Source organism: Molossus molossus, unplaced genomic scaffold (genome assembly GCF_014108415.1).
Source record: "Molossus molossus isolate mMolMol1 unplaced genomic scaffold, mMolMol1.p scaffold_m16_p_11, whole genome shotgun sequence".
NCBI lineage: Eukaryota > Metazoa > Chordata > Mammalia > Chiroptera > Molossidae > Molossus > Molossus molossus.
The window spans coordinates 71,636,801-71,662,880 of NW_023425346.1; the positions used below are offsets into that span (position 1 = coordinate 71,636,801).

The 26,080-nt window shown below is 38.1% G+C and overlaps 1 protein-coding gene and 1 pseudogene across 4 annotated transcripts; one reads left to right on the plus strand and one right to left on the minus strand.

Annotated features, from left to right (window-relative positions):
- Window positions 1-2,625: 2,625 nt before the first annotated feature.
- On the minus strand, window positions 2,626-18,882 carry RBM45 (RNA binding motif protein 45). 4 transcript variants are annotated; one of them, XR_004958716.1, is made up of 11 exons: window positions 18,465-18,848; window positions 16,921-17,043; window positions 14,372-14,498; window positions 11,002-11,124; window positions 10,131-10,310; window positions 7,851-7,980; window positions 7,597-7,681; window positions 7,235-7,401; window positions 5,606-5,805; window positions 3,046-3,091; window positions 2,626-2,882 (listed from the first exon to the last, which is right to left on the minus strand). XR_004958716.1 is itself a non-coding variant. In XM_036254896.1 (11 exons), exons 1-9 carry the CDS (start codon window positions 18,762-18,764, stop codon window positions 5,613-5,615), a joined length of 1,428 nt encoding a protein of 475 aa, XP_036110789.1. In that variant the 5' UTR covers window positions 18,765-18,848; the 3' UTR covers window positions 2,626-2,882; window positions 3,046-3,077; window positions 5,606-5,612. The 4 variants fall into 4 exon arrangements, 3 of the variants coding, with proteins under 3 accessions (XP_036110789.1, XP_036110791.1, XP_036110788.1); XM_036254896.1 differs by having other exon boundaries at window positions 3,046-3,077; XM_036254898.1 differs by lacking the exon at window positions 3,046-3,091 and having other exon boundaries at window positions 7,235-7,398; window positions 18,465-18,882.
- On the plus strand, window positions 9,091-9,552 carry LOC118625522 (annotated as a pseudogene).
- Window positions 18,883-26,080: the final 7,198 nt, after the last annotated feature.

The window sequence follows — 26,080 nt, forward strand, 5'->3', positions numbered from 1 at the left end:
AGAGAAGAGAAAAAGGGAGAGGGAGAGGGAGGGAGAGGGAGAAAGAGAGAGAAAGAGGGAAAGGGAGAGGGAGAGGGAGGGAGAAAGAGAGAGTAAGAGGGAGAGAGAGAAAGGGAGACGGAGGGAGAGGGGGAGAGAGAGGGGGAGGGAGAGAAAGGGAGAGGGAGGGAGAGGAACAGGGAGGGAGAGGGAGAAAGAGAGAGGAAAAGGGAAAGGGAGAGGGAGGAAGAGAGAGGGAGAAAGAAAGAGGGAGAGGGAGGGAGAGGGGGAGAGAGAGGGAGGGAGAGGGAGAAAGAGAGAAGAGAAAAAGGGAGAGGGAGAAAGAGAGAGAGGGAAAGGGAGAGGGAGAGGGAGGGAGAGGGAGAGGGAGGAAGAGGGAGGGAGAGGGAGAAAGAGAGAGGAAGAGGGAAAGGGAGAGGGAGAGGGAAGAAGAGGGAGGGAGAGGGAGAAAGAGAGAGGAAGAGGGAGAGAGAAAGACATCAATGTGAGAGAAGCACACTGTCTGGTTGCCTCCCACAAGCACGCCCACTGAGCTGGGATGAACCTGCAACCCAGGTATGTGACTCTGACTGGAAATTGAACCCCTTTGGACTGTGAGGTGACACTCTAACCACTGGGCCAAACCAGCCAGGGCTACAAGAGAGTTTTGATTAGAATTTATTTAAAACATTTATTATTTGAACCACATATTTACAATAGAAATATATTAACCTGTAGTGTTTATCTTCTTTTTTCCAAATTGAAGACTTACCTAATAAAACCCTGCTACATTAGCTATTTTAGTAACTGACATATACAGAGCATCTAAATATCTGTATGTTATGTCCTTATGTCCAAGGTGCATTTGAGAAGAAAACATTTAGCTGATGATAAAAGCATTAGAATATTAAATGCAATTTCTTAGATTATAGAATTTCCTCATTTTAAGAAAAATGTGACATTCTGGCTTTTTAAAGTGAAGTTTTAGGGATCGAGTGCAAGGAAAGCAGGCGCAAGGCTAACGATGGAGAGGACTAAGACTAAATGCACAGCGAAGCCGAAGCCCCTTGTCCACTGAGGCATGCAGCTCGCAGGAGGAAAGCGCGGGAGGAGGGGGCCCTGGGAGGGCAAAGACGGGTTTGTAGGCAGAGTGCTAATACAAGTCTTTTTACAATTCATACGAAGGACTCCCGGACTAAACCCAGGTAAGGCACCTCATGGAAACCAAAACTGTTTTCTGGAACTGGCTACCTGACCAATGAAGAAATTGGGATTATTTGATTTGAATAGAAAATATGGAGGGCATAAGGGTAATTTGACAGTTACCACAAGAATGATTCAACTTCTTTACGTGGCTCAATGAAAAACAAAGAGGCAAAAATGATAGGGAATCAAATTTTATGAGTTTTGAGGATTAATCAAAGATGGTCTCAGGTAGGAAGTAGTGAGCTCCCTACTTTTACACCGTTTAGATTAACCACCTGACAGGAACATTTGGGAGGGAGGCAGAAATTCAAGCATTACTTGAGTGGTAGGGCACCCTTTAATTCCAACATGTAAAAATGGAAGTATTTATGCAGTGAGTGACTTTGGGATGACTAAATCCATCTGCAATATCCTCAATTCTCCTTACTTAGGTTTTTCATTTATAAAAATAGCATTTGCTTTCTTTTTAACATATGCCCTTTGGCTCATTGGAAGATACCTGGTTCAAGTCTCATACAGCAAGTCTTGCTTGGAAAAATAAGACTAAAATTTTTCTTATCTAAATTTACTACAATTACTGATTCAAAAAGAGAATTCTGATTTTTCAATGGAGAGATGCCAGAATATAAAACACTGTATTATGCTCAGTGAATTTAATCTTTCACTAGTTTTAGTTCAATTGAGGATGTTAGAGGCATAATGAAGATGTAATTAAGTGATGTTTTAACAACTGCATACCATTTGTAATGTCTTTTTTTAAAGTTCTTGACACCTGATATAAAGCATTCACTGCAAGAGTCGATAAAATGTTTTGTTTTTTTCTTGGATTTTCAAAATATGAGAATAGAGTCCTAATTTTCAATTTTCTGAAATGACTATTCTTCCCATCAGTCTGTTTGGAAAATTGCTTACACGTCATATTTTGGGAGTGGTCATTACATTTTTGTATTTATAAAGGGAAAATGTCCACCCTCTAAAACCAGTGACATTTATTTAAAATTATTTAAAATAAAACCAAAAACTTTTTATCAGTAATTTAATTTTTATCACTGTTGCTCTATAATCTTAAAAGATATTTACAAAATTGCCAACAAATGTTGGTTTAACTATAAAAATACAGTTTAAAAATATTTCTAATGATATGTGTTTGACCCTTGCTTTGAGTAAATGTAAGTAACCAATCTTCATGTGTAGACTAAGAATTCTCATATTTTATTGAATCTTAGATGCAACTGTTTGAAAGAAGCATCTTTATGTTCCACTATGAAAGGAAAAGAGGCTGTCAATTACACTATGATACAAAATTGATAAATGAGATGTTTCCAATTGCAGAAGTTGAAAAATGTGCATCTCAAAGTCAATGAAATATGTCCTTTAGTCGAATTCTAAACACTATCTATTAAATCTTCCATTCTCAACTTTCACATAAATAAGGCATGATTTAGTTAAGCAAAGAAAACTTTATTTCTGCTACACATAACAACATATTGCTCTAAGAAACAACTACTATATTAGTTTAAGCATTAATGTGTGGATTCAAAAACACATGTCAACAATCCCTGCTCCCCAGACAAAACAATGTTGGGCACAGACTATCAGATATATGAAAAGAAAAGCTGTCAACTGTCCACAGGGAGTGCGTCCAGTCACATTTTCAGTCAGTCAGCTGAGGATTATGTCATTATTTAGTCTTTGTTCTGTAGAAAGAACACAACACAAGTATGAAAATTATCACCTGAAAGGAAACAGCTGTTGTATATAGTATTCCTAAAATGTTAGGAATTGTTCCTTTATTTCAATATAACCAATGTTTTCTGCTAACTTAATCATACATGCCCCCAAATAAGCAAAACCAGTTACCTGGAAGGATGATGCAAGCACATACTGAATTTCTGGAGGAAAAATGCTGTAAATTAATATAAAATCAGAATTCTTTGAAATACTAAAATTTCTATTTTCCTCAGATAGAAATAGAAACATATTTTGTACATCATCCTCATCTCAAAATAGCACTCAACTACTCTCAAAGTTATATTCTTGGACCAGTTTCTTCTCCTGTTTCCTAGGTGTGCTCACTTAAATCTAGGCTTATTCCTCAGAGACAAAAGGAACTAGCCTTCTTGAGCAGTGTTTATGTCCTCTTGAATTTCATTAACCCAATCCTCATCTTTGCCCTAAATATGTATAATAAATAGTTCAATAAGGGGAAAATGATGGATGTATATTTCATGACAAAAAACATGCACTTCCTCTACTGTGGGGAACTGGATGAGTGTACATCACTATTACAGGGAACACATAGTATTATCAAGTTTTGTTCTCAGAGCACCAGCTGACCACGAGGCAGTTTTATATCATTCAACTTTTAATTTCTGATCATTTGGAGATGACATCTCAAATGTTTCACTTAAGGCACCAATGCAACAATTTCGGCTCACTTAAAAAGCACTTTTTAAATTTTTACAAGAAATTTTCCTCATTCGTTTTCTCTCAGTAACTCCATGAAAAACACAACTTCAGAAAGGTGAAGATACCTGCCCAATCATAGCCAGTTAAGTGTCAGAGCTGGAGTTCCAACCAGACTTTCTGATTTTAAGTTTAATATTCTCCCTACTATATAAATAACCATTAGAAAGGCTCAATCACAAGATTATTTATATATATTTCTGATACTAAGAAGTTTTTTAAGGATAGTCTTTGATTAAAAACTTTTTTACCTATATGTTGAAATATTCAGACATGAATAAACATATTTTTCATGCTATTTTAGAAGACAACTCATTTAAACAAAATTCAGTTAACATTTTATTTGTAAACACAAATAACTGCTTTGTTATAAGAAAGACTTGCTAATTCTTTTTCATTGGCAATTAAATATTTCTACATTATAAGAAGTCACGGGAATGGTTTTGTAATCATATAAAACACTTGAAAACATTTCTAAGTTAGGATCACTCATAATGAGCCCAATGAACACTTCTTATTGACAACTACCTTCTAGGGAAGAGGAACTAATCACTCAACTTGCTCTACTAGATGAAGGGTCATCAGCAGTAATGCTTGAGACAATTCATCTTGATACCCACTAGTTTTCATCATTGATCAGAAAGAAAACCTAAAGTGAAAAGAAATTTCATGCAAGCCAGTAACTTCAAACTGAATCTACAGTGTTTGTCGACTGCTGCCATTTGACCAGCAGTGGACTTGGGAAGTTCGTTGTGTAGGGGAACACAAAAACAGCTTCCCCTGAACTCAGAACTCATTCACAGAATACAAACATGAACATTTATATTTCCCCAAACCATGAAGATATAAATTGCCTGTTATAGAAAAAATAATTTAAGTCTGATTTCTGAAAACTAATAAAAGGAATTTATACAGCTGCATGTATCGTTATTTATGATAAACAAGAATTTTTGGTAAATTGTCAGTGTTATTTTTTAATACGTATATGCACATGAGAAAATTTTTCTGAATGTTTAGTTTTAAAGTAGAAACTCACAAATATAAGTCCAGGAAAACACCAACTTTTAGGTTCAAAGGTCTATTATTTGATATTGCATTTTAAGCATTTTACTGGTAAGAAGTCAAAACATTCTGTACAAAGACTGTTATAAATTGCCTCAATTCATAACTCAAGGCATTAAGTCTTCAAGTTAAAAATATTTAGAAGTATTTCCACTTTAAAATTTATGAAAGCAGCCCTGGTCAGTTTGGCTCAGCAGTTGGAGCGTCGGCCTGCGGACCAGAGAGTTCCAGGTTTGGTTCCTGCTAGGGGCACGTACCAAAAAAAAAAAAAAAGCCTATAAAATTTATGAAAGCATATAGTAAAAAGTCTAATTCTTAATATCTAAGACAGTCATAAACCAAAAAGTAATTAATTTTCCAAACTGAAACCTGATTTTATTTTATAGAAAGGCAAAAACATTCTTCCAGTAAACATTAAAACCATTTTAAGTTTAAAAGTTCAAGTTTAAAAAAACATTTTGTAAAATTAACCTGAACTGTGGTCTTTTTTTAAAAAAATCCTCACTCAAGGATATTTTTACATTTATCATCAGATAGAGTGGGAGGGAGGGAGGGAGAGAGAGAAACATTGATGGGATAGAGCCACATCAACTGGTTGCTTCCCACACAACCCCAACCAGGGCTGGGGACAAACCGCAACCGAGGTACGTGCCCTTCACCGGAATCGAACCTGAGACTCTGGTCTGTGGGCCGACGCTCTTACCACTGAGCCAAATTGGCCAGGGCAGAACTGTGGTTTTATCAGTGAAGTTGTAAACCAAGCCACAGTGCTGTAACAGACAACTTCTATATCACTATAAAGAAACTCCTAATTAAAGTACTTTTTATACATATTCCTCTTGCTGCGCAATTAAGCTAGTGTGTTTTAAAATTCAGATTTAAAAGGGCTTACCTCAAGATCAGTAAGTTCTTTGTCGTTTGTTAGATTCTTCTCTTGGGGAATCCGCCAGCATAACTTTAAGTCTGACTCCATTTAGGATCTTTCCATGTAAAGTACTAATCGCATCATTAGCACTTAATCTATCTGCATACTTGGCATAGCCTACATTTTTTCCTGACACAAGGTAAACTTCGATCAGGTTACCAAAACGACTGAAACAAAGTAAAAAAAAGAAATCAACTGATGTTAATGCAATGCTGCTCAGGTCTAAAAGACGGGGTTGATTCTGGATTCCTTTTCATCCCTTTCCCCATATCCTATCTCCCATTCAATCTTACTTCTTAAACATCTCTCTCAGTAAGTTTCTCTTCATTCTCAGGTTTCTTACTTTATGTAGAACGCGATCATCATTATCTTTTCCTCAGATTACTGTAATACCTTCTCACTAGTTTCCCTATCCCTCCCTCTCCAATCCCTCCACCTTGTCTGCTGAGTGGTCTTTCTAAAACATAGATACCATTTCCTCCCTAAAAATCCCTTCAGCAGCCCCTCATTGCCTACAGAGTAAGACAAACTCCCTAACAAACCCTATGAGGCTTTCTTGACAGTGTCCTGTCCTCTCCAGCTTTATCTTCCCTCAGTCTCAAATTCCATATCCTAATATCCTCCGTTCACATACTCTCTGGCAGCAATAACCATCCGTACTCCCAGCTTTCTTCCCAGGTTAAATTATTTTTTATCCTTTAGTTCTCCATGATACCTTGCTTCTTTCCAGGGATCTTCTAAGGTAGCTGCCCCTCTTATGAATTTCATAGCCTGCCCACTCCTTTCATATCACTAATCTCATCAGGCTGAAATGTCCTATTTACTTATCTGTCCCCTAAATAAGGTTATCTCCAAGACAATGACTGTTTTATCTTGTTTACACAATGAATGTTTTGTTTACATAATGTCTCTAGCATTTAGCACAGTGCCTGCCTGAAGCAGAGGACAGGTTCAAGAATCAGTTCAATAAAGTCAAAATACTTGAACACATACTTGGTATTTTGTGCAGCTCTTTAATAAACCTCCGGTCTAACTTTTTAATTCAGTAACATTGTTGTAAGGCAAATGGAAAAAAAAAGGTTAAGGAAGGAGTTATGTTAAAAACAGAAATAAACAAGAGCCTTCCCCTTTCTACACTTAAATGCTCTTCTGTACAATCAAGTAATTGTTTGCTCAATGAAATAATTAAAAAATCCTTAAGAATCCAACAGAGTGCTGACAAAACAGAAGATGCTTAGTAAACACTATTTACTGAAATTACAACTACAATGGAAAAGCTATGCGAAAAGTTTCTGGAGGACAGGTGTATGCAGATGCACCTTTGATCATGTACCTTTTCAAAACAACTCCATGGGTTTTATGCCTTCAAAATAAAATAACAGGAAATTAATTCTGTGTGGAAATTTAGGATGAGTGAATGATACAGAAGGAATGATCACAGATTTTAAAAAGTGTTATCAATAGAGAGTTTTTTAAACCACAGAACAAATCATCTTTAGCTGATAGGTACTGGATTTAAGAAGTTTGTGAGTGCTTAAATTATTGGTTTAAATAAATTATTTTATAAAATGTAACTTTGTGGAATTGAAACCTTACCAGAATATATCCTCTAATACATCTAAAGGTAAAGGATGAGGATTAAACACGATAAAGAGTCTTTCTTTCACAGGCGTTTCAGGAGGGGCTTTTTTTTTGCACGATGGAAGTACAACATCTGTCTGGATTTGAGGCAACTGTGATCCGGAACTTCCTCCAAATTGCTGCTGAAGAGGTTAGGTACAAAATGAGAAAAAGAAAAACTACACTTTAGGGACCTTAAGCCAACAGATGTGAATCATGACATCTATGTGGTCCTTCACTAAAGCTCTGAAAATGTTCTTACACAGGTAATAAACCAAGGCCACACATATTTAATACCCTGTGGATGTATTGCGAAGGTTAAATTCTTACCTACTTACCAGAAATTGCTGCTGACTTGGGTTATTCCACACCATGGAGGCAAGCTGTGCAGCTACCATCTGCGTTGCCATTTTTCTAAGGAGACTGGAGATAATAACTGATAATTTACAGGAAACTAGAAATAGTTTATTAACAGTAACTTGTTTTGTGTGGCCTCCTCACCCAAGAAGTCAATTGTTTTCTATTTTTATTCTTCAAGTCACAATCACATACACGCAAAGTTGGCTTTAGACACTCCTGAAATGGTACTTACTCTGTTGCATTACTCCCATCATCAATGAAGGAAACACCTATCCGATTCCCAGGAGGGTACTGAAATCCATGTAACTTGTATTTTGCATAAATAGCTGAGGCTACATTAAAATACTGAACCACTCCATGACCTAAAACAAAGGTAGATAATACACAGGAGTTAAAAAAGAAAGCAGAATGAATACCTAAAGCCTGTGTTACCACAAAAATGAAACAATGTAGAAATCCCCTAATATCATACAGACAGTAAATATAGAATCAGATATGTCAAAAATCAACGTTCTCTTATACACATGTGTGACAGCTGTGCTACTACGAAGCAAAGTATAAGCCAGATTTTGGTAAAAATATCATATTTTAAGGATAATGCCTCCCTTTAAAAATCAAAAGGCTTTAAAAATACAAGATGGGCCCTGGCCGGTTTGGCTCAGCGGTTAGAGCGTAGGCCTGCGGTCCTGAGAGACCCGGGTTCGGTTCCCGCTAAGGGCGTGTACCTCGGTTGCAGTTTGTCCCCGGCCCTGGTCGGTTGTGCGGGTGGCAGCCACTCGATGTGTTCCTTTCACGTCGATGTTTCTCTCTCTCTCTCTGTTCCTCTCTCTCCCTCCAACTCTACCTGAACAAAAAATGGAAAGATGTCCTCGGGTGAGGATAAAAAAAATAAATAAATAAATAAATAAATAAAAAAAATAAAAATACAAGATGGTGCCCTGGCCGGTTTGGCTTAGCAGTTAGAACATCAACCTGCGGACCAAAGGGTCTTGGGTTGGATTCTGGTCAAGGGCATGTACCTTGGTTGCAGTTTGGTCCCCAGCCCTGGTCAGGGTCATGTGGGAGGCAACCAATCGATGTGTCTCTCTCACATCGATGTTTTTTTTCTCTCTCTCTCCTCCTCCCTCCCTCCCACTCTGTCTGAAAATAAATGAAAAAATACCCTCAAGTGAGAATTTAAAAAAAAAGCAAAACAAGATGGATTAATCTAACACTAGATAATAGGTTTAATGAATTAATTGATCAAAAGTTCAAATGACTGATATCAGAGCCTTGCTTTAATTAACAGTGAGAAGAAGTAGAAAGAAGTTGAAAGGAAAGGAGTTCCATTTCGAGGTATATTATTTAAGAAAAAGAGACTTAGGGATGAGGAGGAAACTTTAAGGGTTTTATAACTTTGCCTAACATTAATCAAGAGTATAGAGATTTCCTGAGGAGTCCTGTGCTGAGTGTCTGCCAAGATGAAGGTCCACATGGCTTTAGAGGCCTTGCTGCTTCTTGCTGCTTTGATGTGGCCTTGAGCTGAAAACACGTATGTGAAAATAATTTGTTTTCTGGACTGGATGATGATCCAAATTGTCCCAAGTACACACAGTGGACATTAGTATATATTCCATGATGAATTATACCTGGGAATGGGTTGTCCCATGACTCGGATACAAACATATGTGTATGACTTTGTAAATCCTGTTTATGACTGTGGTATCAGGACACAGGTTGTTTCAGAGGATACTATCCTTTTTCAAACCGCGTTGTATTATAACCCGAGTGATCTATGTTGCAACTGTCACAAAATCCCTCTGGAATGTTCTACCACCAGGAAATCAGTGTGGCTTACACCAGTTTCTACAGATGAAATAAAGTTGAATCCCAGTCCCTTTATTGCTGACCTTCAGACAATACCAGAAGAGTTAGGATTATTAAGTTCTAATTAAACTGACTCCCTCTTTAAGAAAAAATGAACACTTGAAATTGGCATCATGAATTTTGCTGGAAAACGATGGTTGTTTTTTTTTTTCTGTACAAAAAATAATTGTTATAAATCTTTTCTTAGGTATCTGATCCCTAAAAAAATCCTAATTCAGTGAAAGTCCTGATTCGGTGAAAGTATATTTTTAGATACTATTATTCATGATGGGTATGGCTTATTCATTTAATATAAACTATTAGGTACTTCATATTACCCATTTAAATTTTATTTTCTGTTCTATAAAAAAATAATAATAATAATAAAAAAAAAAGTATAGAGAAAGACCTTATCCTGAGGATTTGTTATACAATCGGAAGCAGAAAATGCTCTATTTTGTGAGAGTTAAAATATTTTTAAATAAATAAATGATTCAGTATAAAGGAGATATATTCCCACAGGTTTATTTATCAAGGTATCACTATATTTAAACGTTTACACCAGAAAAAGGAAAACTGTCACATAAACAATATCTAACATATAGTGTCATTGGAGAAAAGCCGTTCTAACAAAACATATTTAAAAATAATATAGACATTATTTTACCATAATTTGAATAAGGATCTCGTTGAACTTCACAATATTCCAATCCTGGTACTATATCAAAAACGCTGAAAAGCTGCTCTTCAGTGAAAGGAACTCTTGATACAACTGAAAGGCGTTTGGAGATAGCTTCCTGGCCTCTGTTGTCATTCTTGTCAAAATTTGAAAATTCAGGTTGTTGCTCTCCAATAATATAGAAAAAAATAAATCTTTAAGCTTCTATACATTCAAGAATTCATTTAACATTTTAGGTACTAGAAAATAAAATGAACTTTCACTGAGTCCAGTCCACTGAACAAAGGCACTGTGTATTATAGAGCACTCTTGGTCATCAGCACTACCAAAAGGGACCAATGACAAGAAAACAAAGTCTTGCCCACTGCCCAGCCTACAACACAGAAAAAGAAGAAGAAACGTGTAGTCTAATTTCCCAGGAACATGTTTAGTATGCACAATATGGCAAATGTTTCTCCTAAAAGAACATTTATGCCAAATAACATTCACAGTGGCTTTCATTACTCATTTCCCCTTTTTCTAGCTTCTATTTTTGTCATTCCTCTCCTTTCTCTAGCTCTAATTTTAAAGCAACAGTAGCTTAGAAATAAGATTTTAGGATTCAATACTGAGGAAATATCTGTATATATCTTCCATACTTCATAGTTTAATATTCAGAAAACTATAATTGGAAGTAAGTTAAAATAAGTGTTAAACATTAAGGACATGAGAAGTCTTGACAAACTTAAATAAAACCACTACAGTATAACTTTTATTCACTAAGTGATATTCAAATATTATACTGCTAATAAAAGAATATTTTTAAAAAATTCAGATTGTATTTACTTTTTACACTACAAAATATAGGTAGCCCACTTACCAAATGGAAACATATTTACTCTAGGTTCATGTCCCAAAGTCTCCTGCCTCATATTACTATAATAATCTTGTTCTGAGGATTCAGATGCTTTATTTTTGGGTTCAGCCAAGATTGCCCTAAAACCTGAAAAGAGAATCCATGAATTTCAAGCTTCATAGCAAATGTAACATACCTGCAAATATACTTGACTGATAGCGATTGACTTAGCTTTATAAATATAACTGTATAAAACAAAATCTACACAGACTTCTTTGCTTTTTGGAATATAAAAAAGATCAAGGCCCTAGCTGGTTTGGTCCAGTAGTAGATCATCACTCTGCAGACCAAAGAGTTGCAGGCTTGATTCTGGTCAAGGTCATGTACCTCAGTTGCAGTTTGGTCCCCGGCCCTGGTCAGGGTTGTGCTGGAGGCAACCAATCTATGTGTCTCTTTCATGTCGATGTTTCTCTCCCTCCTTCCCTCCCTCTCTCTCTCTCCCACTTTATCTGAAGATAAATGGAAAAAAGTATCTTCAGGTGAGGATTTAAAAAACAAAGACACAAATAACAACAAAAACCAAACAAACAAAAAAGGTCAAATAAAAAACAGCAAGAATCCCAAATTATGGGTCAATGTAAGACACGAAAGATCAGCAATTCTGTGCTATTCTTTCTAATCTCCCCCAACTACAGATAACATCATCATTCATTGTCCCAGGCTCCTCAATATCAAATCTTATAGGGCTTCTTCACATTCAACCTGTCATCAAAGTTATTCCTTTGCAATATATTGAGATTATGTTACGTTTCACTCTAACTTCCTTGCCTCTGTTTTTAATTTAGATTCTCTTCAACTAATTACAACAACCCTTCAACTGGTCTCTTTGCCTGTGCACCCAGGATTTTAAAAGGGATTCAAGAATGAGCTTCAAAAGGTAAGAAGGTTCCATGAACCCTCTGAAACTTTAAACAAAATATTTATGCATATATGTGCATATGGGCATGTTTCAAGGAAGATTTATAGTTTCTATTGTATTATTTGGTGGCTCCAAAAAGGATAAAAGTAGCCAGTTTGAATTCTTTCCCTGGAAATCCATCCTTGATACTGTGGTTAGATCAACTGTACTGAAATAGAACTGTACTGAAATGATTTTTATTATCTTCCTCAATTTAAAACAATTCATAGGCAGTCCAAATGTGGGCCAAGCTTGAACTCTTTCTAACCTCCAATGCATGGTTCCAGTGCACCTACCTAGTTATCTATGTCTTGTAATTTCTCAACAGAAATACCTATTATGTTTTACTCAGACTGCTGCCTTCACAGTATTAAGCAAAGACAGGTTTATAACTAGTCCTGTGCCTTTGTTAACACTGCTCTCACCTTCTGTGCTGCCTACCCTACACCAGATGCAAATCCTACCTCCAATGCATTCCCATGTTCATTCGGTGCACTTGTTTTTCACCTCTGATAGACTCTACCGCACATTTTTGAACATTTTCTTAATTTGGCAAATTTTTATTGAGGCTACTATCAATAGCAGCATCTTTGATTAAGTTCTCAATAAATGTTTATTAATGGTTTATTACTGTAGTAGGTAGTTGGGGTGACAGAAACAGACAAATAAGATATACTCCTTGCTTTCAAAGAGCCTTTCAAAAATTCTATTATTCTTTAACTATTTGTTTGCCTATTAGATCTTTGGCTACCCAATATAGCTATAAATTCCTTAACTGGCAAGACTGCCTTATATTGCATTTGCACTCCTCTTCTTAACCTACTGATGAGTATACCTGAGATATTCCATTAATGCTAACTGACTGAGAAATTTAGAATGCTCTGAGAGAGCATTGGTGTATACCTCAGGGTTATCTAAGAATTCTACTAATTAACAATAATTCTTTTCAGTATGTATAGATTTTTCTTTTTTATTTATTTTTTTGGCTAATCCTCACCTGAGCATATTTTTCCATTAATTTTTAGATAGAGTGGAAGTGAAGGAGGGAGGGAGAGAGAGAAACATCATTGCAATGAAAGAGAAACATACTGATTGGTTGCCTCCCACATGACCCCAACTCTGGCTGGGGATCAAACCTGCAACCCACGTACGTGCCCGACTGGGAATTAAACCTGTGACACTTTGGTCCATGGGCTGGTACTCTAACTGCTGAGCCAAACCAGCCAAGGCTATATTTTTATAATATCCTGAAAACCACTAATTTAATTACTGCAATTCTCATTTTTAAAGGTCACTATATCTAGAAGTATGACAGTAAGGAAAATTGTCCTTGGTTTCTTTATAATTCTTATTCTCCATGATGTATACCAGCAATAGCATAAGATCTAATTAACGTCACCCTAGCCTGAAATTAACTCAACGTATATTTATTTACCTGTTAGCAAACCTTATAAAACCTATCCTTAACCTATATATGTTAGTATATTAAACTCTATTTAGCGTTTAGATCAGATATGAACAAATACTAAAGAAAACTCATTGAGTTTTTATTTTATTTATTTATTTATTTTATCCTCACCTGAGAACATTTTTTCCATTTTTTTGTTCAGGTAGAGTGGGAGGGGGAGAGAGGAAGAGAAAGAGAGAGAGAAACATCGATGTGAAAGGGACACATCGAGTGGCTGCCACCCGCACGACCAGCCAGGGCCAGGGACAAACTGTAACCGAGGTACATGCCCTTAGCGGGAACCGAACCAGGGTCTCTCGGGACTGCAGGCTGATGCTCTAACCGCTGAGCCAAACCGGCCAGGGCACTCATTGAGTTTTTAAAATATAAATATGAATAAATATTTTAAAAAATACCTGAAAGGGTAGGTTTACTTCTTAATACTTAATATTCTAAAATATGTACTTAAAAAACACCCCAAAACCTACAGAAATAATCATCAAAATATGGCAACAACACTTTCACTTACTAAGTTAATGTAGTTGCTCATATTTCTTTCCAAGATGGTGCCTCAGTGAAAGCTTAATCCTAGCCCCAAATTTCCATCTGAGGGCTATATAATTAAAAAAAAAAATTTGTCTTTATTGATATTAGAGAGAGAGAGAGAGGGAGGGAAATGGAGAGAGACAGAAACATTGATGAGAGAGATCAACTGGCCACCTCCTGCACGTCCCACACTGGGGATTGGGCCCACAATCTAGACATGTGCCCTGACCGGGAATCACACCAGCTACTTCTAGGTACATGAGTTGATGCTCAAGCACTGAGCCACACTGGCCGGGCATGAGGGCTATATATAGTTAAACTTCCATTGCTAAGATTACATTAGCTGTTATGATTATTAGCAAAAACCAGTATTAGATTCAGTTATTGAGATTATTAGAATTTTTAAAAAAGTTTTTAACAATGTTAAACAAAAACATACTTACTTCGATCACAGTTTTCTATTGCTTGGGCAGCTTGTGATGGTTTTAAGTATCGAACATAACCCAAACCTTTACTTTCTCCGGTGACTTTATTCTTAATAATGCTGCAATACTCGATATCTCCATACACCTATGAGAGTTAAAACAAATGATCTTAGAGGAGTCAAAACTAATAAATGAACAGATGATTTCAGAACTTAAAATTTATTTGTACCTCTTATTTTCCAAAAAGAAATTAGAGTTAGAATTTACAGCCATTTTAAATAATGAAATCACAATATCACAAACGAATGAGGCACTAGACAAATAACCATAATGATCTAACCAAATAACATAACGAAAATAATGAAAATGTTTGTTTAGTGAACTTTTGCTTTACATATACTATCTTACTGTTACAACAATCATTCAAGGATATATATGTCTGTGTGTATATATATATATACTATACTGCTAATTTCATAGACAAGGAAGCTGGGCCCTGGAGATATCAAATAACTTGCCTAAGTAACAAAGGGAGAATAAGAATTTGTACAAGGCCTGAAGAGCTCCAAAGTCTTGCTCATTAGTGGTTAAGAGGAGAGGCTCTGAAATTAAACCTTGGCTCAGCCACTTATTAGCTGGGTGGTTTAGTAATGCTCTCTGTGTCTGTTTATTGGTGCTAATAGCTATACCTACCTCATAATGTTAATTTATTTATTTATTCATTTTTCCTTTATTTTACAGAGAGAGGAAGGGAGAGGGGGAGAGAGAGCACTGATTGGCCGCCTCCTGCATGCCCACTCTGGGGGTTTGGCCCACAACTTGGGCATGTGCCTTGACCGGGAATGGAACCGGAGACCTCTTGGTGCATGGGTCAACGCTCAACCACTGAGCCACACCAGCCGGCCTCATAGAGTTAATTTAAAGGTTAAATAAACTAATACACCTAAGGTTCTTGTATAGGATTTGGGACATACTAACCACTCATAAATATTAGCTGTAATTATTTATCTACCTTCTAACAGAAGCATAAATGGCTGTATATTCTTTTGAAGGAGAGATCCCAAAGTATATATATCCAAAACACACTGGCTGACTCAGAAAGTTAATACTGTATGTGAGAAATATGTGATATATGTTTATTTTTTAAATGTTGGCAGAAATATGGGATATAAATTCTTAGTATTTATTATTTATTTTATAAGGCAACTTAATTATTATTTAGATAAAAGTATCATATTTGTTCACTCAGAAAATTTTTAAATATATAAGGTAAAAACTTTTTCTTATTATAGGACAAAGTATGTAATATATATTTCTATATTTGTCATGTCTGAAGTACTTTATTCAAATCTCAACTGGAATAGAAGAGAGGAAGTTTGAAAATTACTTTCTACTACTTGTTTTTCTGTCTTGCTTATTGTCCACCCAAATCATAGTACTAGGAAGAGTAATAGAAAAAGGATAAAAAATGACAACTCAAAACAATTTTAAAATTGCTTTTTAATTATTTCTATGGAAGTATATCAGTGCATATAAAAGTCAATGGCTTGCCCTGGCTGGTTTGGCTCAGCGGTTAGAGCTTTGGCCTGTGGACCAAGGAGTCACGGGTTTGATTCCAGTCAAGGGCACATACCTCAGTTACGGTTTGGTCCCCTGCCCTGGTTGGGGTCATATGGGAGGCAACCAGTCGATGTTGGGTGAGGATTAAAAAAAACATCAATGGCTAAACAGAGATTTAAAATTATCTTTAAATTTCATTTATTATAATCTTTAAAGCTGTAATTAATTATTTTTCATTAAATATAACATCTCCAGAAGCCTAATTTTAGGACATAGACTCTATAAAGAATATGCCTTTCTGTGAAAAAGTTCAATGTTAACATACCATAGGCCTATAAAAGATACTAGATAATACAATTCACACACTCAGATTTACCTTACTCACCTGTAGATGAGAGGCAATAGAAATAAGTGGTAAGAGGGTGATTGACATTTTTAAAGACCAAGAGCAGGCTCTGGATTCAGACTACCTGGGTTTAAATATTTGCTCTACCACTAACGAGATGCGTAACTTACTTAAAACTCTGAACTTGCCCTGGCCAGTTAGTCCAGTGGTTAGACCCTCGGCCCTTGGACTAAAGGGTTGCAGGTTTGATCCCAGGCCCCAGTTAGGGTTGTGCGGGAGGTATCCAAGCAACCTGTCTCTCTCACATCGATGTTTCTTTCTCTCTCTCTCTCCCTTCCACTCTCTAAAAAAATAAAACAAAACAAAAAACTCTTAACCTTATCCTTCATTTTTTGAATCTGTATTTTCATTATAGAGTCTGGAAGGGAAAAACATTACCATTAATATTTTCCAGTTTTTATATATTCTGTAATTTAAAGTTAATTTATTCTAGGTATAAAACTTAGAAACCAGATTGAAAAAGATAACTTAAAAATAGTTATTTAATTCCCCACCACCAATCTAATGATCTAACTTACACCATGCTTTAGATTTAGTAACTGTATAACTGATTTAGGATTATGAGTTATCATAGACACTAGTTGATTAGAAAACTAAGTACCTTAAATTTTTCCCGTAGATCTTCTTCTGTGTAGGACTTTGGTATCATAACAAAGATTCTTGTAAGTTCTTCATCTTCAACATCTCGGTGACTTCCAGATGATCTGGACTGAGCAATAAAAACCTATGACACAAACAAAACCCATTTAATTCATTATTAGTAAAAACAATTAAATAGGTCATAAACTGTAGGGAAACAGAAAGCTGCTTTGTTGATTCCTGCACTGGATTGATAATTTTCATCTCCTTCCAATCATGATCTTAGTTAAGAGGGTTTTTATACTTTTGAGTGTAACATAATCACAGAGATTGTAACCAAAAACATGCTCCCAATTTGAAACCTACAGACCCCCTTTCCTTCATTAAATTCCTACAAGATAAGTAAAATTCCCAGCACTGAAATGCACCTTTCCTTTTGGCCACAGAGAAATTAAGTTATTCCCAAAGAAAATTCAAGTTTAAATTCTGTATTTGTTCACTCATTTTAAGCCAGAGGGTTGTTTCACTACAGTGCGTAACTAGACAATCTAAGTTCATTCTTCAGCAGCTGCAACTTGAGCTATCTTCCACTGGAATGTTTTTTGTGTTTTGTTTTTTGTTTGTTTGTTTTTTCAGTATTCCCAGTTAAATTAATTCAGCTTTAATTTTTTTCATGTACTTTGCTTGTACCATGCACTGTGCTAAAAGCATAGATTAAATCATAACCCTCAAAATTACCCTTTCTGCCATGTGTCAGTTATTTTAATTTTACAGATAAGTAACTAAGTATATCAAGAACTACAACTACACTACCATCAATCACAATGATTTGGCTCCTCTTAATGCAGTTTACTTTGGGCTGCTTTCAAAGAAAAGTGGCAGCACAAAACAACACGTCATTAATACTTTCACAAACAGGGCTTATTTAAAATGGTTTTCAACATCACAAAAGTAATGAATATGTAATAGGAGCAATTTCAATCACCTTCACTTAAATATTATATAATTTCTCGGGTGGTGGGAAAATGCCCAACACCAGGGGGCCATAGTTTAATGTACTTTTATCAACTTGTTAAACCCCAAACCTAACTGTGGAAAAGCAGAGTTAATCTGTTTTTATAACGGTAAACCGGCGGAGGGGGTTGGGGGGAGTTGTTCTGAGACAGGAGGGTCAGAGAAGTCCTCCAAGTAGGCCGGGGCCAGCGCGGGGCCAGGAACCCGGAGTTCCAGCTCAGTGAGTGGGGGTGGGGCTGGCCTAGCAGCTGCAGCTCTACAGTGGGAGTCGCCAGGGCCGCCGGGCCTGACCCAGGGGCGGGTATTATTTCCGCACCCCCTCAAACCCTGTACCCCGTGCGGGCTCGCGGGCCGGTCCTGAGAAACCCTCTTCCCAACGCCATCCTCCCCTCCCCCTCGCCCCTGGAAGGCCAGGTGCTGCCTAGTCCGATCCCGGGAGCAGACATACTACCAAGCCCGACCCTGACCCAGCCGCGGGTGAAGGGAGGCCGAGAGACCCCATCCCCACGCCCTGGACACCGTCCTCGGGCACCCCGACCCAGACACTCGCACCTTGATGGGCTTGGTGTCGTTGGGGCCGAGGCACCGGCCGTGCATCTCTTCCATGGCCCTGCAGGCCTGCGAGCTGCGCGCGAACTTGACGAAGGCGATGCCCTTGGATTCCTTCGTGTGCTTGTCCCGCACCACCCAGATGTCCTGGATCTCGCCGAAGGGAGAGAAGCGCTCCCTCAGGACCGACTCCGGCGTGTACTTGCTGATCACCAGGAAGATGCGGCTGTTGGGCGGCTCGTCCAGGCTGTCCACGCCCGGGCGGAAGCCTCCGCCGCTCGCACAGCTGCCCGCTTCGTCCATGGCGCTCCACCCCGACGCCAGAGCCGCGGTCCGGGTCGCCTTCAGCCTCCTGGCGTCTGCCGTGCCCACCTCCGCCGCGGTCGCCCACCGGGCCGTTGCAGGTCCGACGCTCTGTTTCCGGAAGACGTTAAGAGTCTGGTGCTGTCCGGCCGTGCCGGCTGCCGGCTTCTGCGGAACAGCCTGCAGCGCCCCCAGGCGACCCGGGGGAGCCCGACCCAGTCCAGGTCTTGAATCCCGCGGAGCGGAGCCGCGAACATCAATCAGGTGTGCTATCCTGTACCCTGTGGCCACAACAGCCTCGCCTGCTGTACGGGCTTGTCCAGTTCTGGCTTTACACCACCTTCAGAGGATTTCCCCCCAACACTTGCCATCTTGGTTATAAGCTCAAAAGAGGACCACCTTTGAGCTCATCTGATTCCAGCCTCATTTGTTGACAAAGTCGGGATGAGGAAATTGAGGCCCGTGGAATAGCCAGTGGTAATAGAGGTATACGTAACAGAGCCCAAACCAGAACCAACGCCTTCTGCTAAATTGCTCAATTCCCACAAGCACTCCTGGGCTTTTGAGAGCTGAAAGGGTGGGCTATTCAGCTGTGAAACTAGGAGCAAGTAAAGGTGCAAAGTGCATACTGCCTTCTAAGTCTTTTTGTTAATGGGCCTTGAGGAGAGGTCATCAGAAAACCAGCAAAAATCCAGATACAAGGCCTGGAAATATCACTGGCTTTGAAATTAGGTAAAAGGAGTAAACCAGAAAGGGGTCCTGGAGCTGAGTTCCTTGAATGTTCAAGTTCTGCCTGCTAAGATTTGGGTTGCTATGAACTCGAACAGAGAAATACTACTCATTGTGTGCCAACTATGTGCCAGGCTCTGGGCAAGGAGTTAGATGTACAATATGGAGTAGGAAGAACACGATTCCTGCTCTCAGAGAATCTTTTTTTCTATTACAGGAATCTTACATGTAAATATATAATGCAAAGTAACGTCAGATTGTGTTCAACAGTTTTGCCTGAATTGTGTGAGCTTGGACAAATTACTTCATACTTCTAACTCCAGTTTCCTCAACTGTAAAGTAGAAATAATATTACCTATTAAATTGGGGGGGGGGTATTGTCAAGTTTAATTAATTAATCCATCCATTCATCTAAAGCAAATGTTTTTGACTATCTGCTATGTGTTAGGCACTGCGCTATACTGAAGTGATACATTGAACAAAATGGTCACTCTGCTTTCCTCATGCAGTTAATAGTTAGGATTATATAAGATAATATATTTGGAGCTAATAGCTTAGAGATCAAATGAGATAATATATGTACAATGCAGATTAATTTTCTTGCTCCCTTTGACTATGGTGTCCACTCCCCAACTCTGGATATTGTATAATTGTGTGATGGCAACTAAAAGTCAGGAATTCTGGGTTCTCACACTAAATTTAGCACAGGATTGTGACAGTTTCTCTTTGTATTTCATTCCACATTTGTAAAAGGAGGGTTCTGTTTACCCTGGAGCTTAACAAGTCAAGGAAGTATTTTATCTTAATTTTCCATTCTCTTTATCTTTTCCAGACCAATCAAGGCGAATGAAAACAATGTGATAATGTAACAATTTTATTGATGTGAGGAAATGTAAAGATTATAGCAATACTATTTGCACACCAGTGCCATCTAGTGGAAAATATATGATTTAAAAAAAACACTTGACGGGGCAATTACTGCTCTGTAAAAGATTTTTGTTGGTATCCTCAAAATATTGGGCTGGTATTGACAGAAGTTACTTTTTTTTCTTAAAGAAAGGATTAAAGATTGCATAAAGCAAAACCAGGAACAGAAATACTGGGAAATGCTAAGAAAGCAACATTTTTTTTTAACCACTCAATCATGTGAAATACCACATATTCAAGGAAAATAAGAAATGCACTTATAAGTTACTAAAATACAGTAAATATTTTCTTCAGTGGTATCCATTAATTTTAAATACAGCTATATTTAGATATAGTTCATATATCACACAATTCACCCATTTATTTTTTTATTTTATTTTATTTTTTATCTTTACCAGAGGACATTTTTGCATTTATCTTTAGATAGAGCAGGAGGGAGAGAGGGAGGAAGAGAGAGAGAAACATCTACATGAAAGAGACACATCGAGTGGCCGCCACCCACACGACCCCAATGAAGTGAGGACAAACTGCAGCCTAGGTACGTGCCCCCAGCGGGAACCGAACCCGGGACTCTCTGGTCTGCAGGCTGACACTATAACCGCTGAGCCAAACCGGCCAGGGCCAATTCACCCATTTAAATTGTTTGATTAATTAGTTTTTAGTATGTTCACAGAGTTGTGCAACCATTACTACAATCAATTTTAGAACATTTCCACCACTCAATAATCACAGGGGTCATGTTTCAAATAATACAAAATCATATTTGAACATGAATTACATGTAATTAAAACGGGTGAAATTCTGAGGTTTGAAATAATGATTATTAATTGGTCATATATTAGAGAAAAATGTGCTAGGTATTTTCAGATTAAATTGTTTGAAGTCTTTGAAATATGTAGCATATAATGCACAATTTTTAGAATGATAAACATATTTATTTCACAAAAAATTAAGATTTCCCTTAAAATTTTTCTTCCAAATTAAAAAAAAAAAAAGATGTGATATTGAAAAAGGAAATGACTTATTTTTTAAGTGCAAGGAGAAAACAGTAAATTATTGTAATTGTTTTTCAAATTTTCTTGAATACTGATGTCATTGCAATGAAGCTTACCAGTTATCAATATTAGTTTTCATATATTATATTTAAGTAAAAATGTTTTGCCTTATTTGCCAATATTTAGTATACTTTACCACTGATACTTATTGGTGATGAATTAGAAACTTTCATATTGTTCTGTGTATGAATATGGCCCAGAGTCTTCATTTCCCATCTGTAAGGCTACTGGCCACTGATAATATATGTAAGCAGAGAAAGAGAGAGAAAGAGAGGGAGAGAGAGAAACATCAGTGAGAGAGAACATTGATTGGCTGCCTCCTGCACATCCCCTATTGGGGATTTGGCCCACAACCTGGGCATGCACCCTGACCGGGAATTGAACTGGTGACCTCTTGATGCATGGGTCCATGCTCAACCACTGAGCCATGCCCGCCGGGCTAGTTTGTGTATTCTTGCATGTCTTTGTTTGAGTTTGAGAATAATATTTAACTCCTGATTTTTTTCTTCAGTAGAACTGGTCCCTTTGAATCAATTTGAAGACATCTTTAAATATGTAGATCACAGGACAGAACTCACACTTAGGTACCACTTAAAACAGTTTCATTCAACCATTGGGCATTGTGGTTAGTTCAATTAAATGTAAAGTAATTAAGGTTAGCTATAATTAAAATAATTAAAAATCCAGTTAGTCACATTAACCACATTTTAAGTTCTTAGAAGCTACTTGTGCCTAGTAGACAGTGCACTCAAAGAACGATTTCAACATGGCAGCAAGGTATTTCGGACTGAGCTCTAGAGAAAAAGATTATTGGGGAAACCTTCTAGTTACCTAATTCACAGAACTTTCACTGTCACCTTGTCAAGTTCCTTGGTTGTTGAACAACTGAAAAATATTTTAATATTTCTATTTCTCTGTCACAAACTTACCACACGCATCTCCCTGAGTAATTATGCAACACAGGTAAGCTACTTTCCCTTCTCATGTTTTCCTAAACACAGCTTTACTTTCTCACCTGTCTGCCTTCAATACGTTCCTCATCTTGTAGCTTTCTCAGCCAACCCCCTCTCCCCCCATATCTTTTGCTTTGTTCTCTCTTTCTATTCGTACTCCATTCCACTCTTTTGTCAATTAGCAGGCTGGTTGCAAACTTGCTGTCATTTCTTGTATTATCGTATTTGTGTAGCTCATTTAATAATGATTTGACTTTTAATGTATTTAAATCTTACCCCAGCTGGATTGTAGCTCTTGGAAAATTGTGGCTGCGGTTGGGTGTTGCTGGCACAGTGCCTGTCCACAGTAAGCTCTTGTTTTATTCTTTTGTTCACATGATTTGATCTGTGATCAAATGAGGATGGACCATTCATAAAATGTTCTTCAAGCAAGAACTGGTACATACTGTGAATATACCTAGATAATTTGACTCTGGTTAGGTAAAAGTTAAACGAAAGAAGAATAACCTGGCTTGGGACAGGGAAGCTTGAAAGACATTTACTTTGGCACCTTTAGACTCAGCCATTAACTGCATACCCAGTGCTGTTTTAAGTTCTGCGAGAGTTGCGATCCCGCGGGATCTGGAGGCCAATGAGCAGCGTGGATGGCGCCCAGTCTGTCATTGGCTGGCGGCTGGAAGCACATGCCCGGCTGGGTCTCCACGCAGGTGTTAGAGGAGCTGCCGTGTGGGTCTGCTAACCTCCAAACTGGGGCGGGGCCTTGGCCGGCAGTAGCCCCCGTGACTGCAAAGGGTTCCCTGGAGAAGCAGAAGGCAGAGCCGCTGGCCCTGCGGTAGGTGTGGGACTGGCTGGGAGCGAGTGGGCCAACCAGTTATGAGATCTGAGCACCTGTGGGCAGATGCAGTTTGAGCCTGGGTCCACCCAGAGAGGAATATCCAGCTGCTCTACTCTCCTACTCACAAGAGACTTGCCCTAGCCCCAGCCCAGTAGGACCCAGATATTCCTACGTGCAGAAGAAGACTGTTTCTAGGAAGTTTTTCAGATTTGTGGGTGGGACCGATTCTGAGTAGAGTCTTCTGCCCGAGGTTGGCAGAAGTTAGCCTTGACATGGAGGTGATGGTATGGAGGAAAGCTGGATTCTTGTTCCAGCTCAGAGGCTCAATAGTAGCCTATTCGAAGGGGGAAGGCCATAGACACCCTTTGGGGGGTGGGGGTGTCCGTAGACATGAACTGATTCACCCAGGACCACCTCGTTGTGATGCACCCTACTTCAGTACTTTTTCCGTTACAGTATGCGGAATCCCACTTAAAATATTCTAGGCAGCTTCCCCTCCCTCTTTCACCACTTCAGTTTTGTGGGTTCTGAAAATTTGGAAAGCCTTATTGGTGTCTTGATTGTTCTTCCTACATTCTTCCGTTTACAGGGAAAGTGAGAAATGACAATGGTATGTACCAGTATTGAAAATATTTCACTTACTATTGAAGCACTCTCATTCAGTTAAGTATCTGTAGTGTCAGGCATGGTGTTTAACACAGGGTTGCCTGACTCACTTTTAAAAGGGAATAATTCAAATTCAAATTCTAGGGTTACAGCCCTGATGTGTTTGGTTCAGCGGTTAGAGTGTGGGCGGGCGGACCAAGGAGTTGCGGGTCGGATCCAGGGACACGTACCTGCGTTGCATTTGTCCGCAGCCAGTCGGTGTATCTCTCTCTCCACCCCCCTACTCTATCTGAAAATATTTGAAAAACTGTCCTCCGGTGAGGATTTAAAAAATTCTAGGATTACAGATTTAATATTGCTCTTTCTCTCACCTTTCTCCATCTCTCTTTCCTTCTCATTAATTTGTAACTTTAAACAAGTGTGCCTCATTTTCCTTATCTGTACAAATAGAGCTTTTAATATCTATCCCACAAGGCTGGTGTTAGGATTAAATGCATTAATAATACAAGGTGGGGTAAAAGTAGGTTAACAGTTGTCAATACTCAAAACACAGAGTTTTTTCTTGTATTATTTATTAATTATTGTTTAAGCATCTGTAAACCTACTTTTGCCCCACCCTGTATTTAAGACCTTAGACTATGCCCGGCACACTGTAAGCATTTAAGTGTTTGCTACTCTTATCCTGTCTATTTAGCATTAGAATTACTTCATTCCTGGATGAGTTAACATTCTCATACCAGATGTCATATCGTTGCCTATTTCAGTGAGATATTTCTTCATAATTACTAAATACCAGTAGAGTGCCAAATGATTATAGGACAAAACTAATTCCCTTGGTATCCTTCCTAGTCTTTTTACCCCCTTCCTTTCTGCCATTGCTGAATCTACTTGTTTCAATAAACTTTGATACAAGGGCCATAGGTACTTGCACAGCAGTGGTTAAAGATGGTGGCAGTGGATGTTTTCATTGTGATCAACCTTGGTAGTTTGAACATTGATGATGGAAATCTTCTCCTAAGTGACCTACATGTGAAGTCTATGAGTAAAGAAAACTTTAGTTTTTTTTAAATGTCTAGTTTTCTGAATTACCAGTAACGTTTAATTGGTATGAAAATCATTTCAATCTTTCTGCTTTATATAAAAATTCAAAATATTTTTTAGGTAGTACTGAGATAACATTTTGTTTTTATATGATACAAACTTCATGGTTCTAGTGAATGCATTTTACTAAAATACCATAAATTTGTTTTTGTGACTAGTTTTCCTCCTTATGGCTCCTGTTCAAAGGCTCAATGAATTCTATACGTAGGCAGAGAATTGATAGAACTTGTATAGGTAAAAATTGAATGCAGTGTTTGGAGTGAAGTTTGGAATTTTAAAGTAAGCTTCTCTCTTGGTTTTCTTACTGTGCTTTTTATCAGATCTGAAATATTGATGATTAACATTTTATTTATTTTGTATGCTGCCCAGATAAAACTTCTATCTTCCCTTTAGGTGGATTATTAACACTGTTTTGGATTTCCACATAGATTTAAAGAAATTAGGAGGATGCTGGTTTTGCAGGTTACTATATATGAAGTACTAACCTTTCTCTGACTAATAGCTAACTTTAGTTAAACAGTAGTGTTTTTTTCTTTTAATTTTTTTTTTTATCCTCACCCGAGGACATTTTCCCATTTTTTTGTTCAGGTAGAGTGGGAGGGAGAGAGAGGAACAGAGAGAGAGAGAGAAACATCGACGTGAAAGGAACACATCGAGTGGCTGCCACCCACACGACCGACCAGGGCCGGGGACAAACTGCAACCGAGGCACATGCCCTTAGCGGGAACCGAACCCGGGTCTCTCAGGACCACAGGTCGACGCTCCAACCGCTGAGCCAAACCGGCCAGGGCGTGTTTTTTTCAATAATGTCAGAATAATATAAACATTTTCTATTTCTAGTAATTATGAAGGTAAAAATGTGCTCAGAACTGTGCTGTCAAAGAATTAGGTATTTTCACAATTTCTATAATAGTAACTTGTTTTTAAATCTATCCCCACACCTCCCATGCACCCATTATTTATTTATTTAAAATATGTTTTTATTGATTTGTTTAGAGAGAGAGGAAGGGAGAGAGAGAGATAGAAACATTGATGTGAGAGGAAACATCGATCAGCTGCCTCCTGCACACCCCCTAATGGGGATCGAGCTTGAAACCCAAACATGTGCCC

Coding starts and splice junctions, on each gene's coding strand:
- RBM45 (XM_036254895.1), bottom strand. CDS start 18,764: ATGGACGAAGCGGGCAGCTGTGCGAGCGGCGGAGGCTTCCGCCCGGGC. Junction 10,311..11,001: donor AGTAAATATGTTTCCATTTG/GTAAGTGGGCTA, acceptor ATATTATTGGAG/AGCAACAACCTGAATTTTCA. Junction 7,981..10,130: donor AGATCCTTATTCAAATTATG/GTAAAATAATGT, acceptor CCTTTGTTTTAG/GTCATGGAGTGGTTCAGTAT.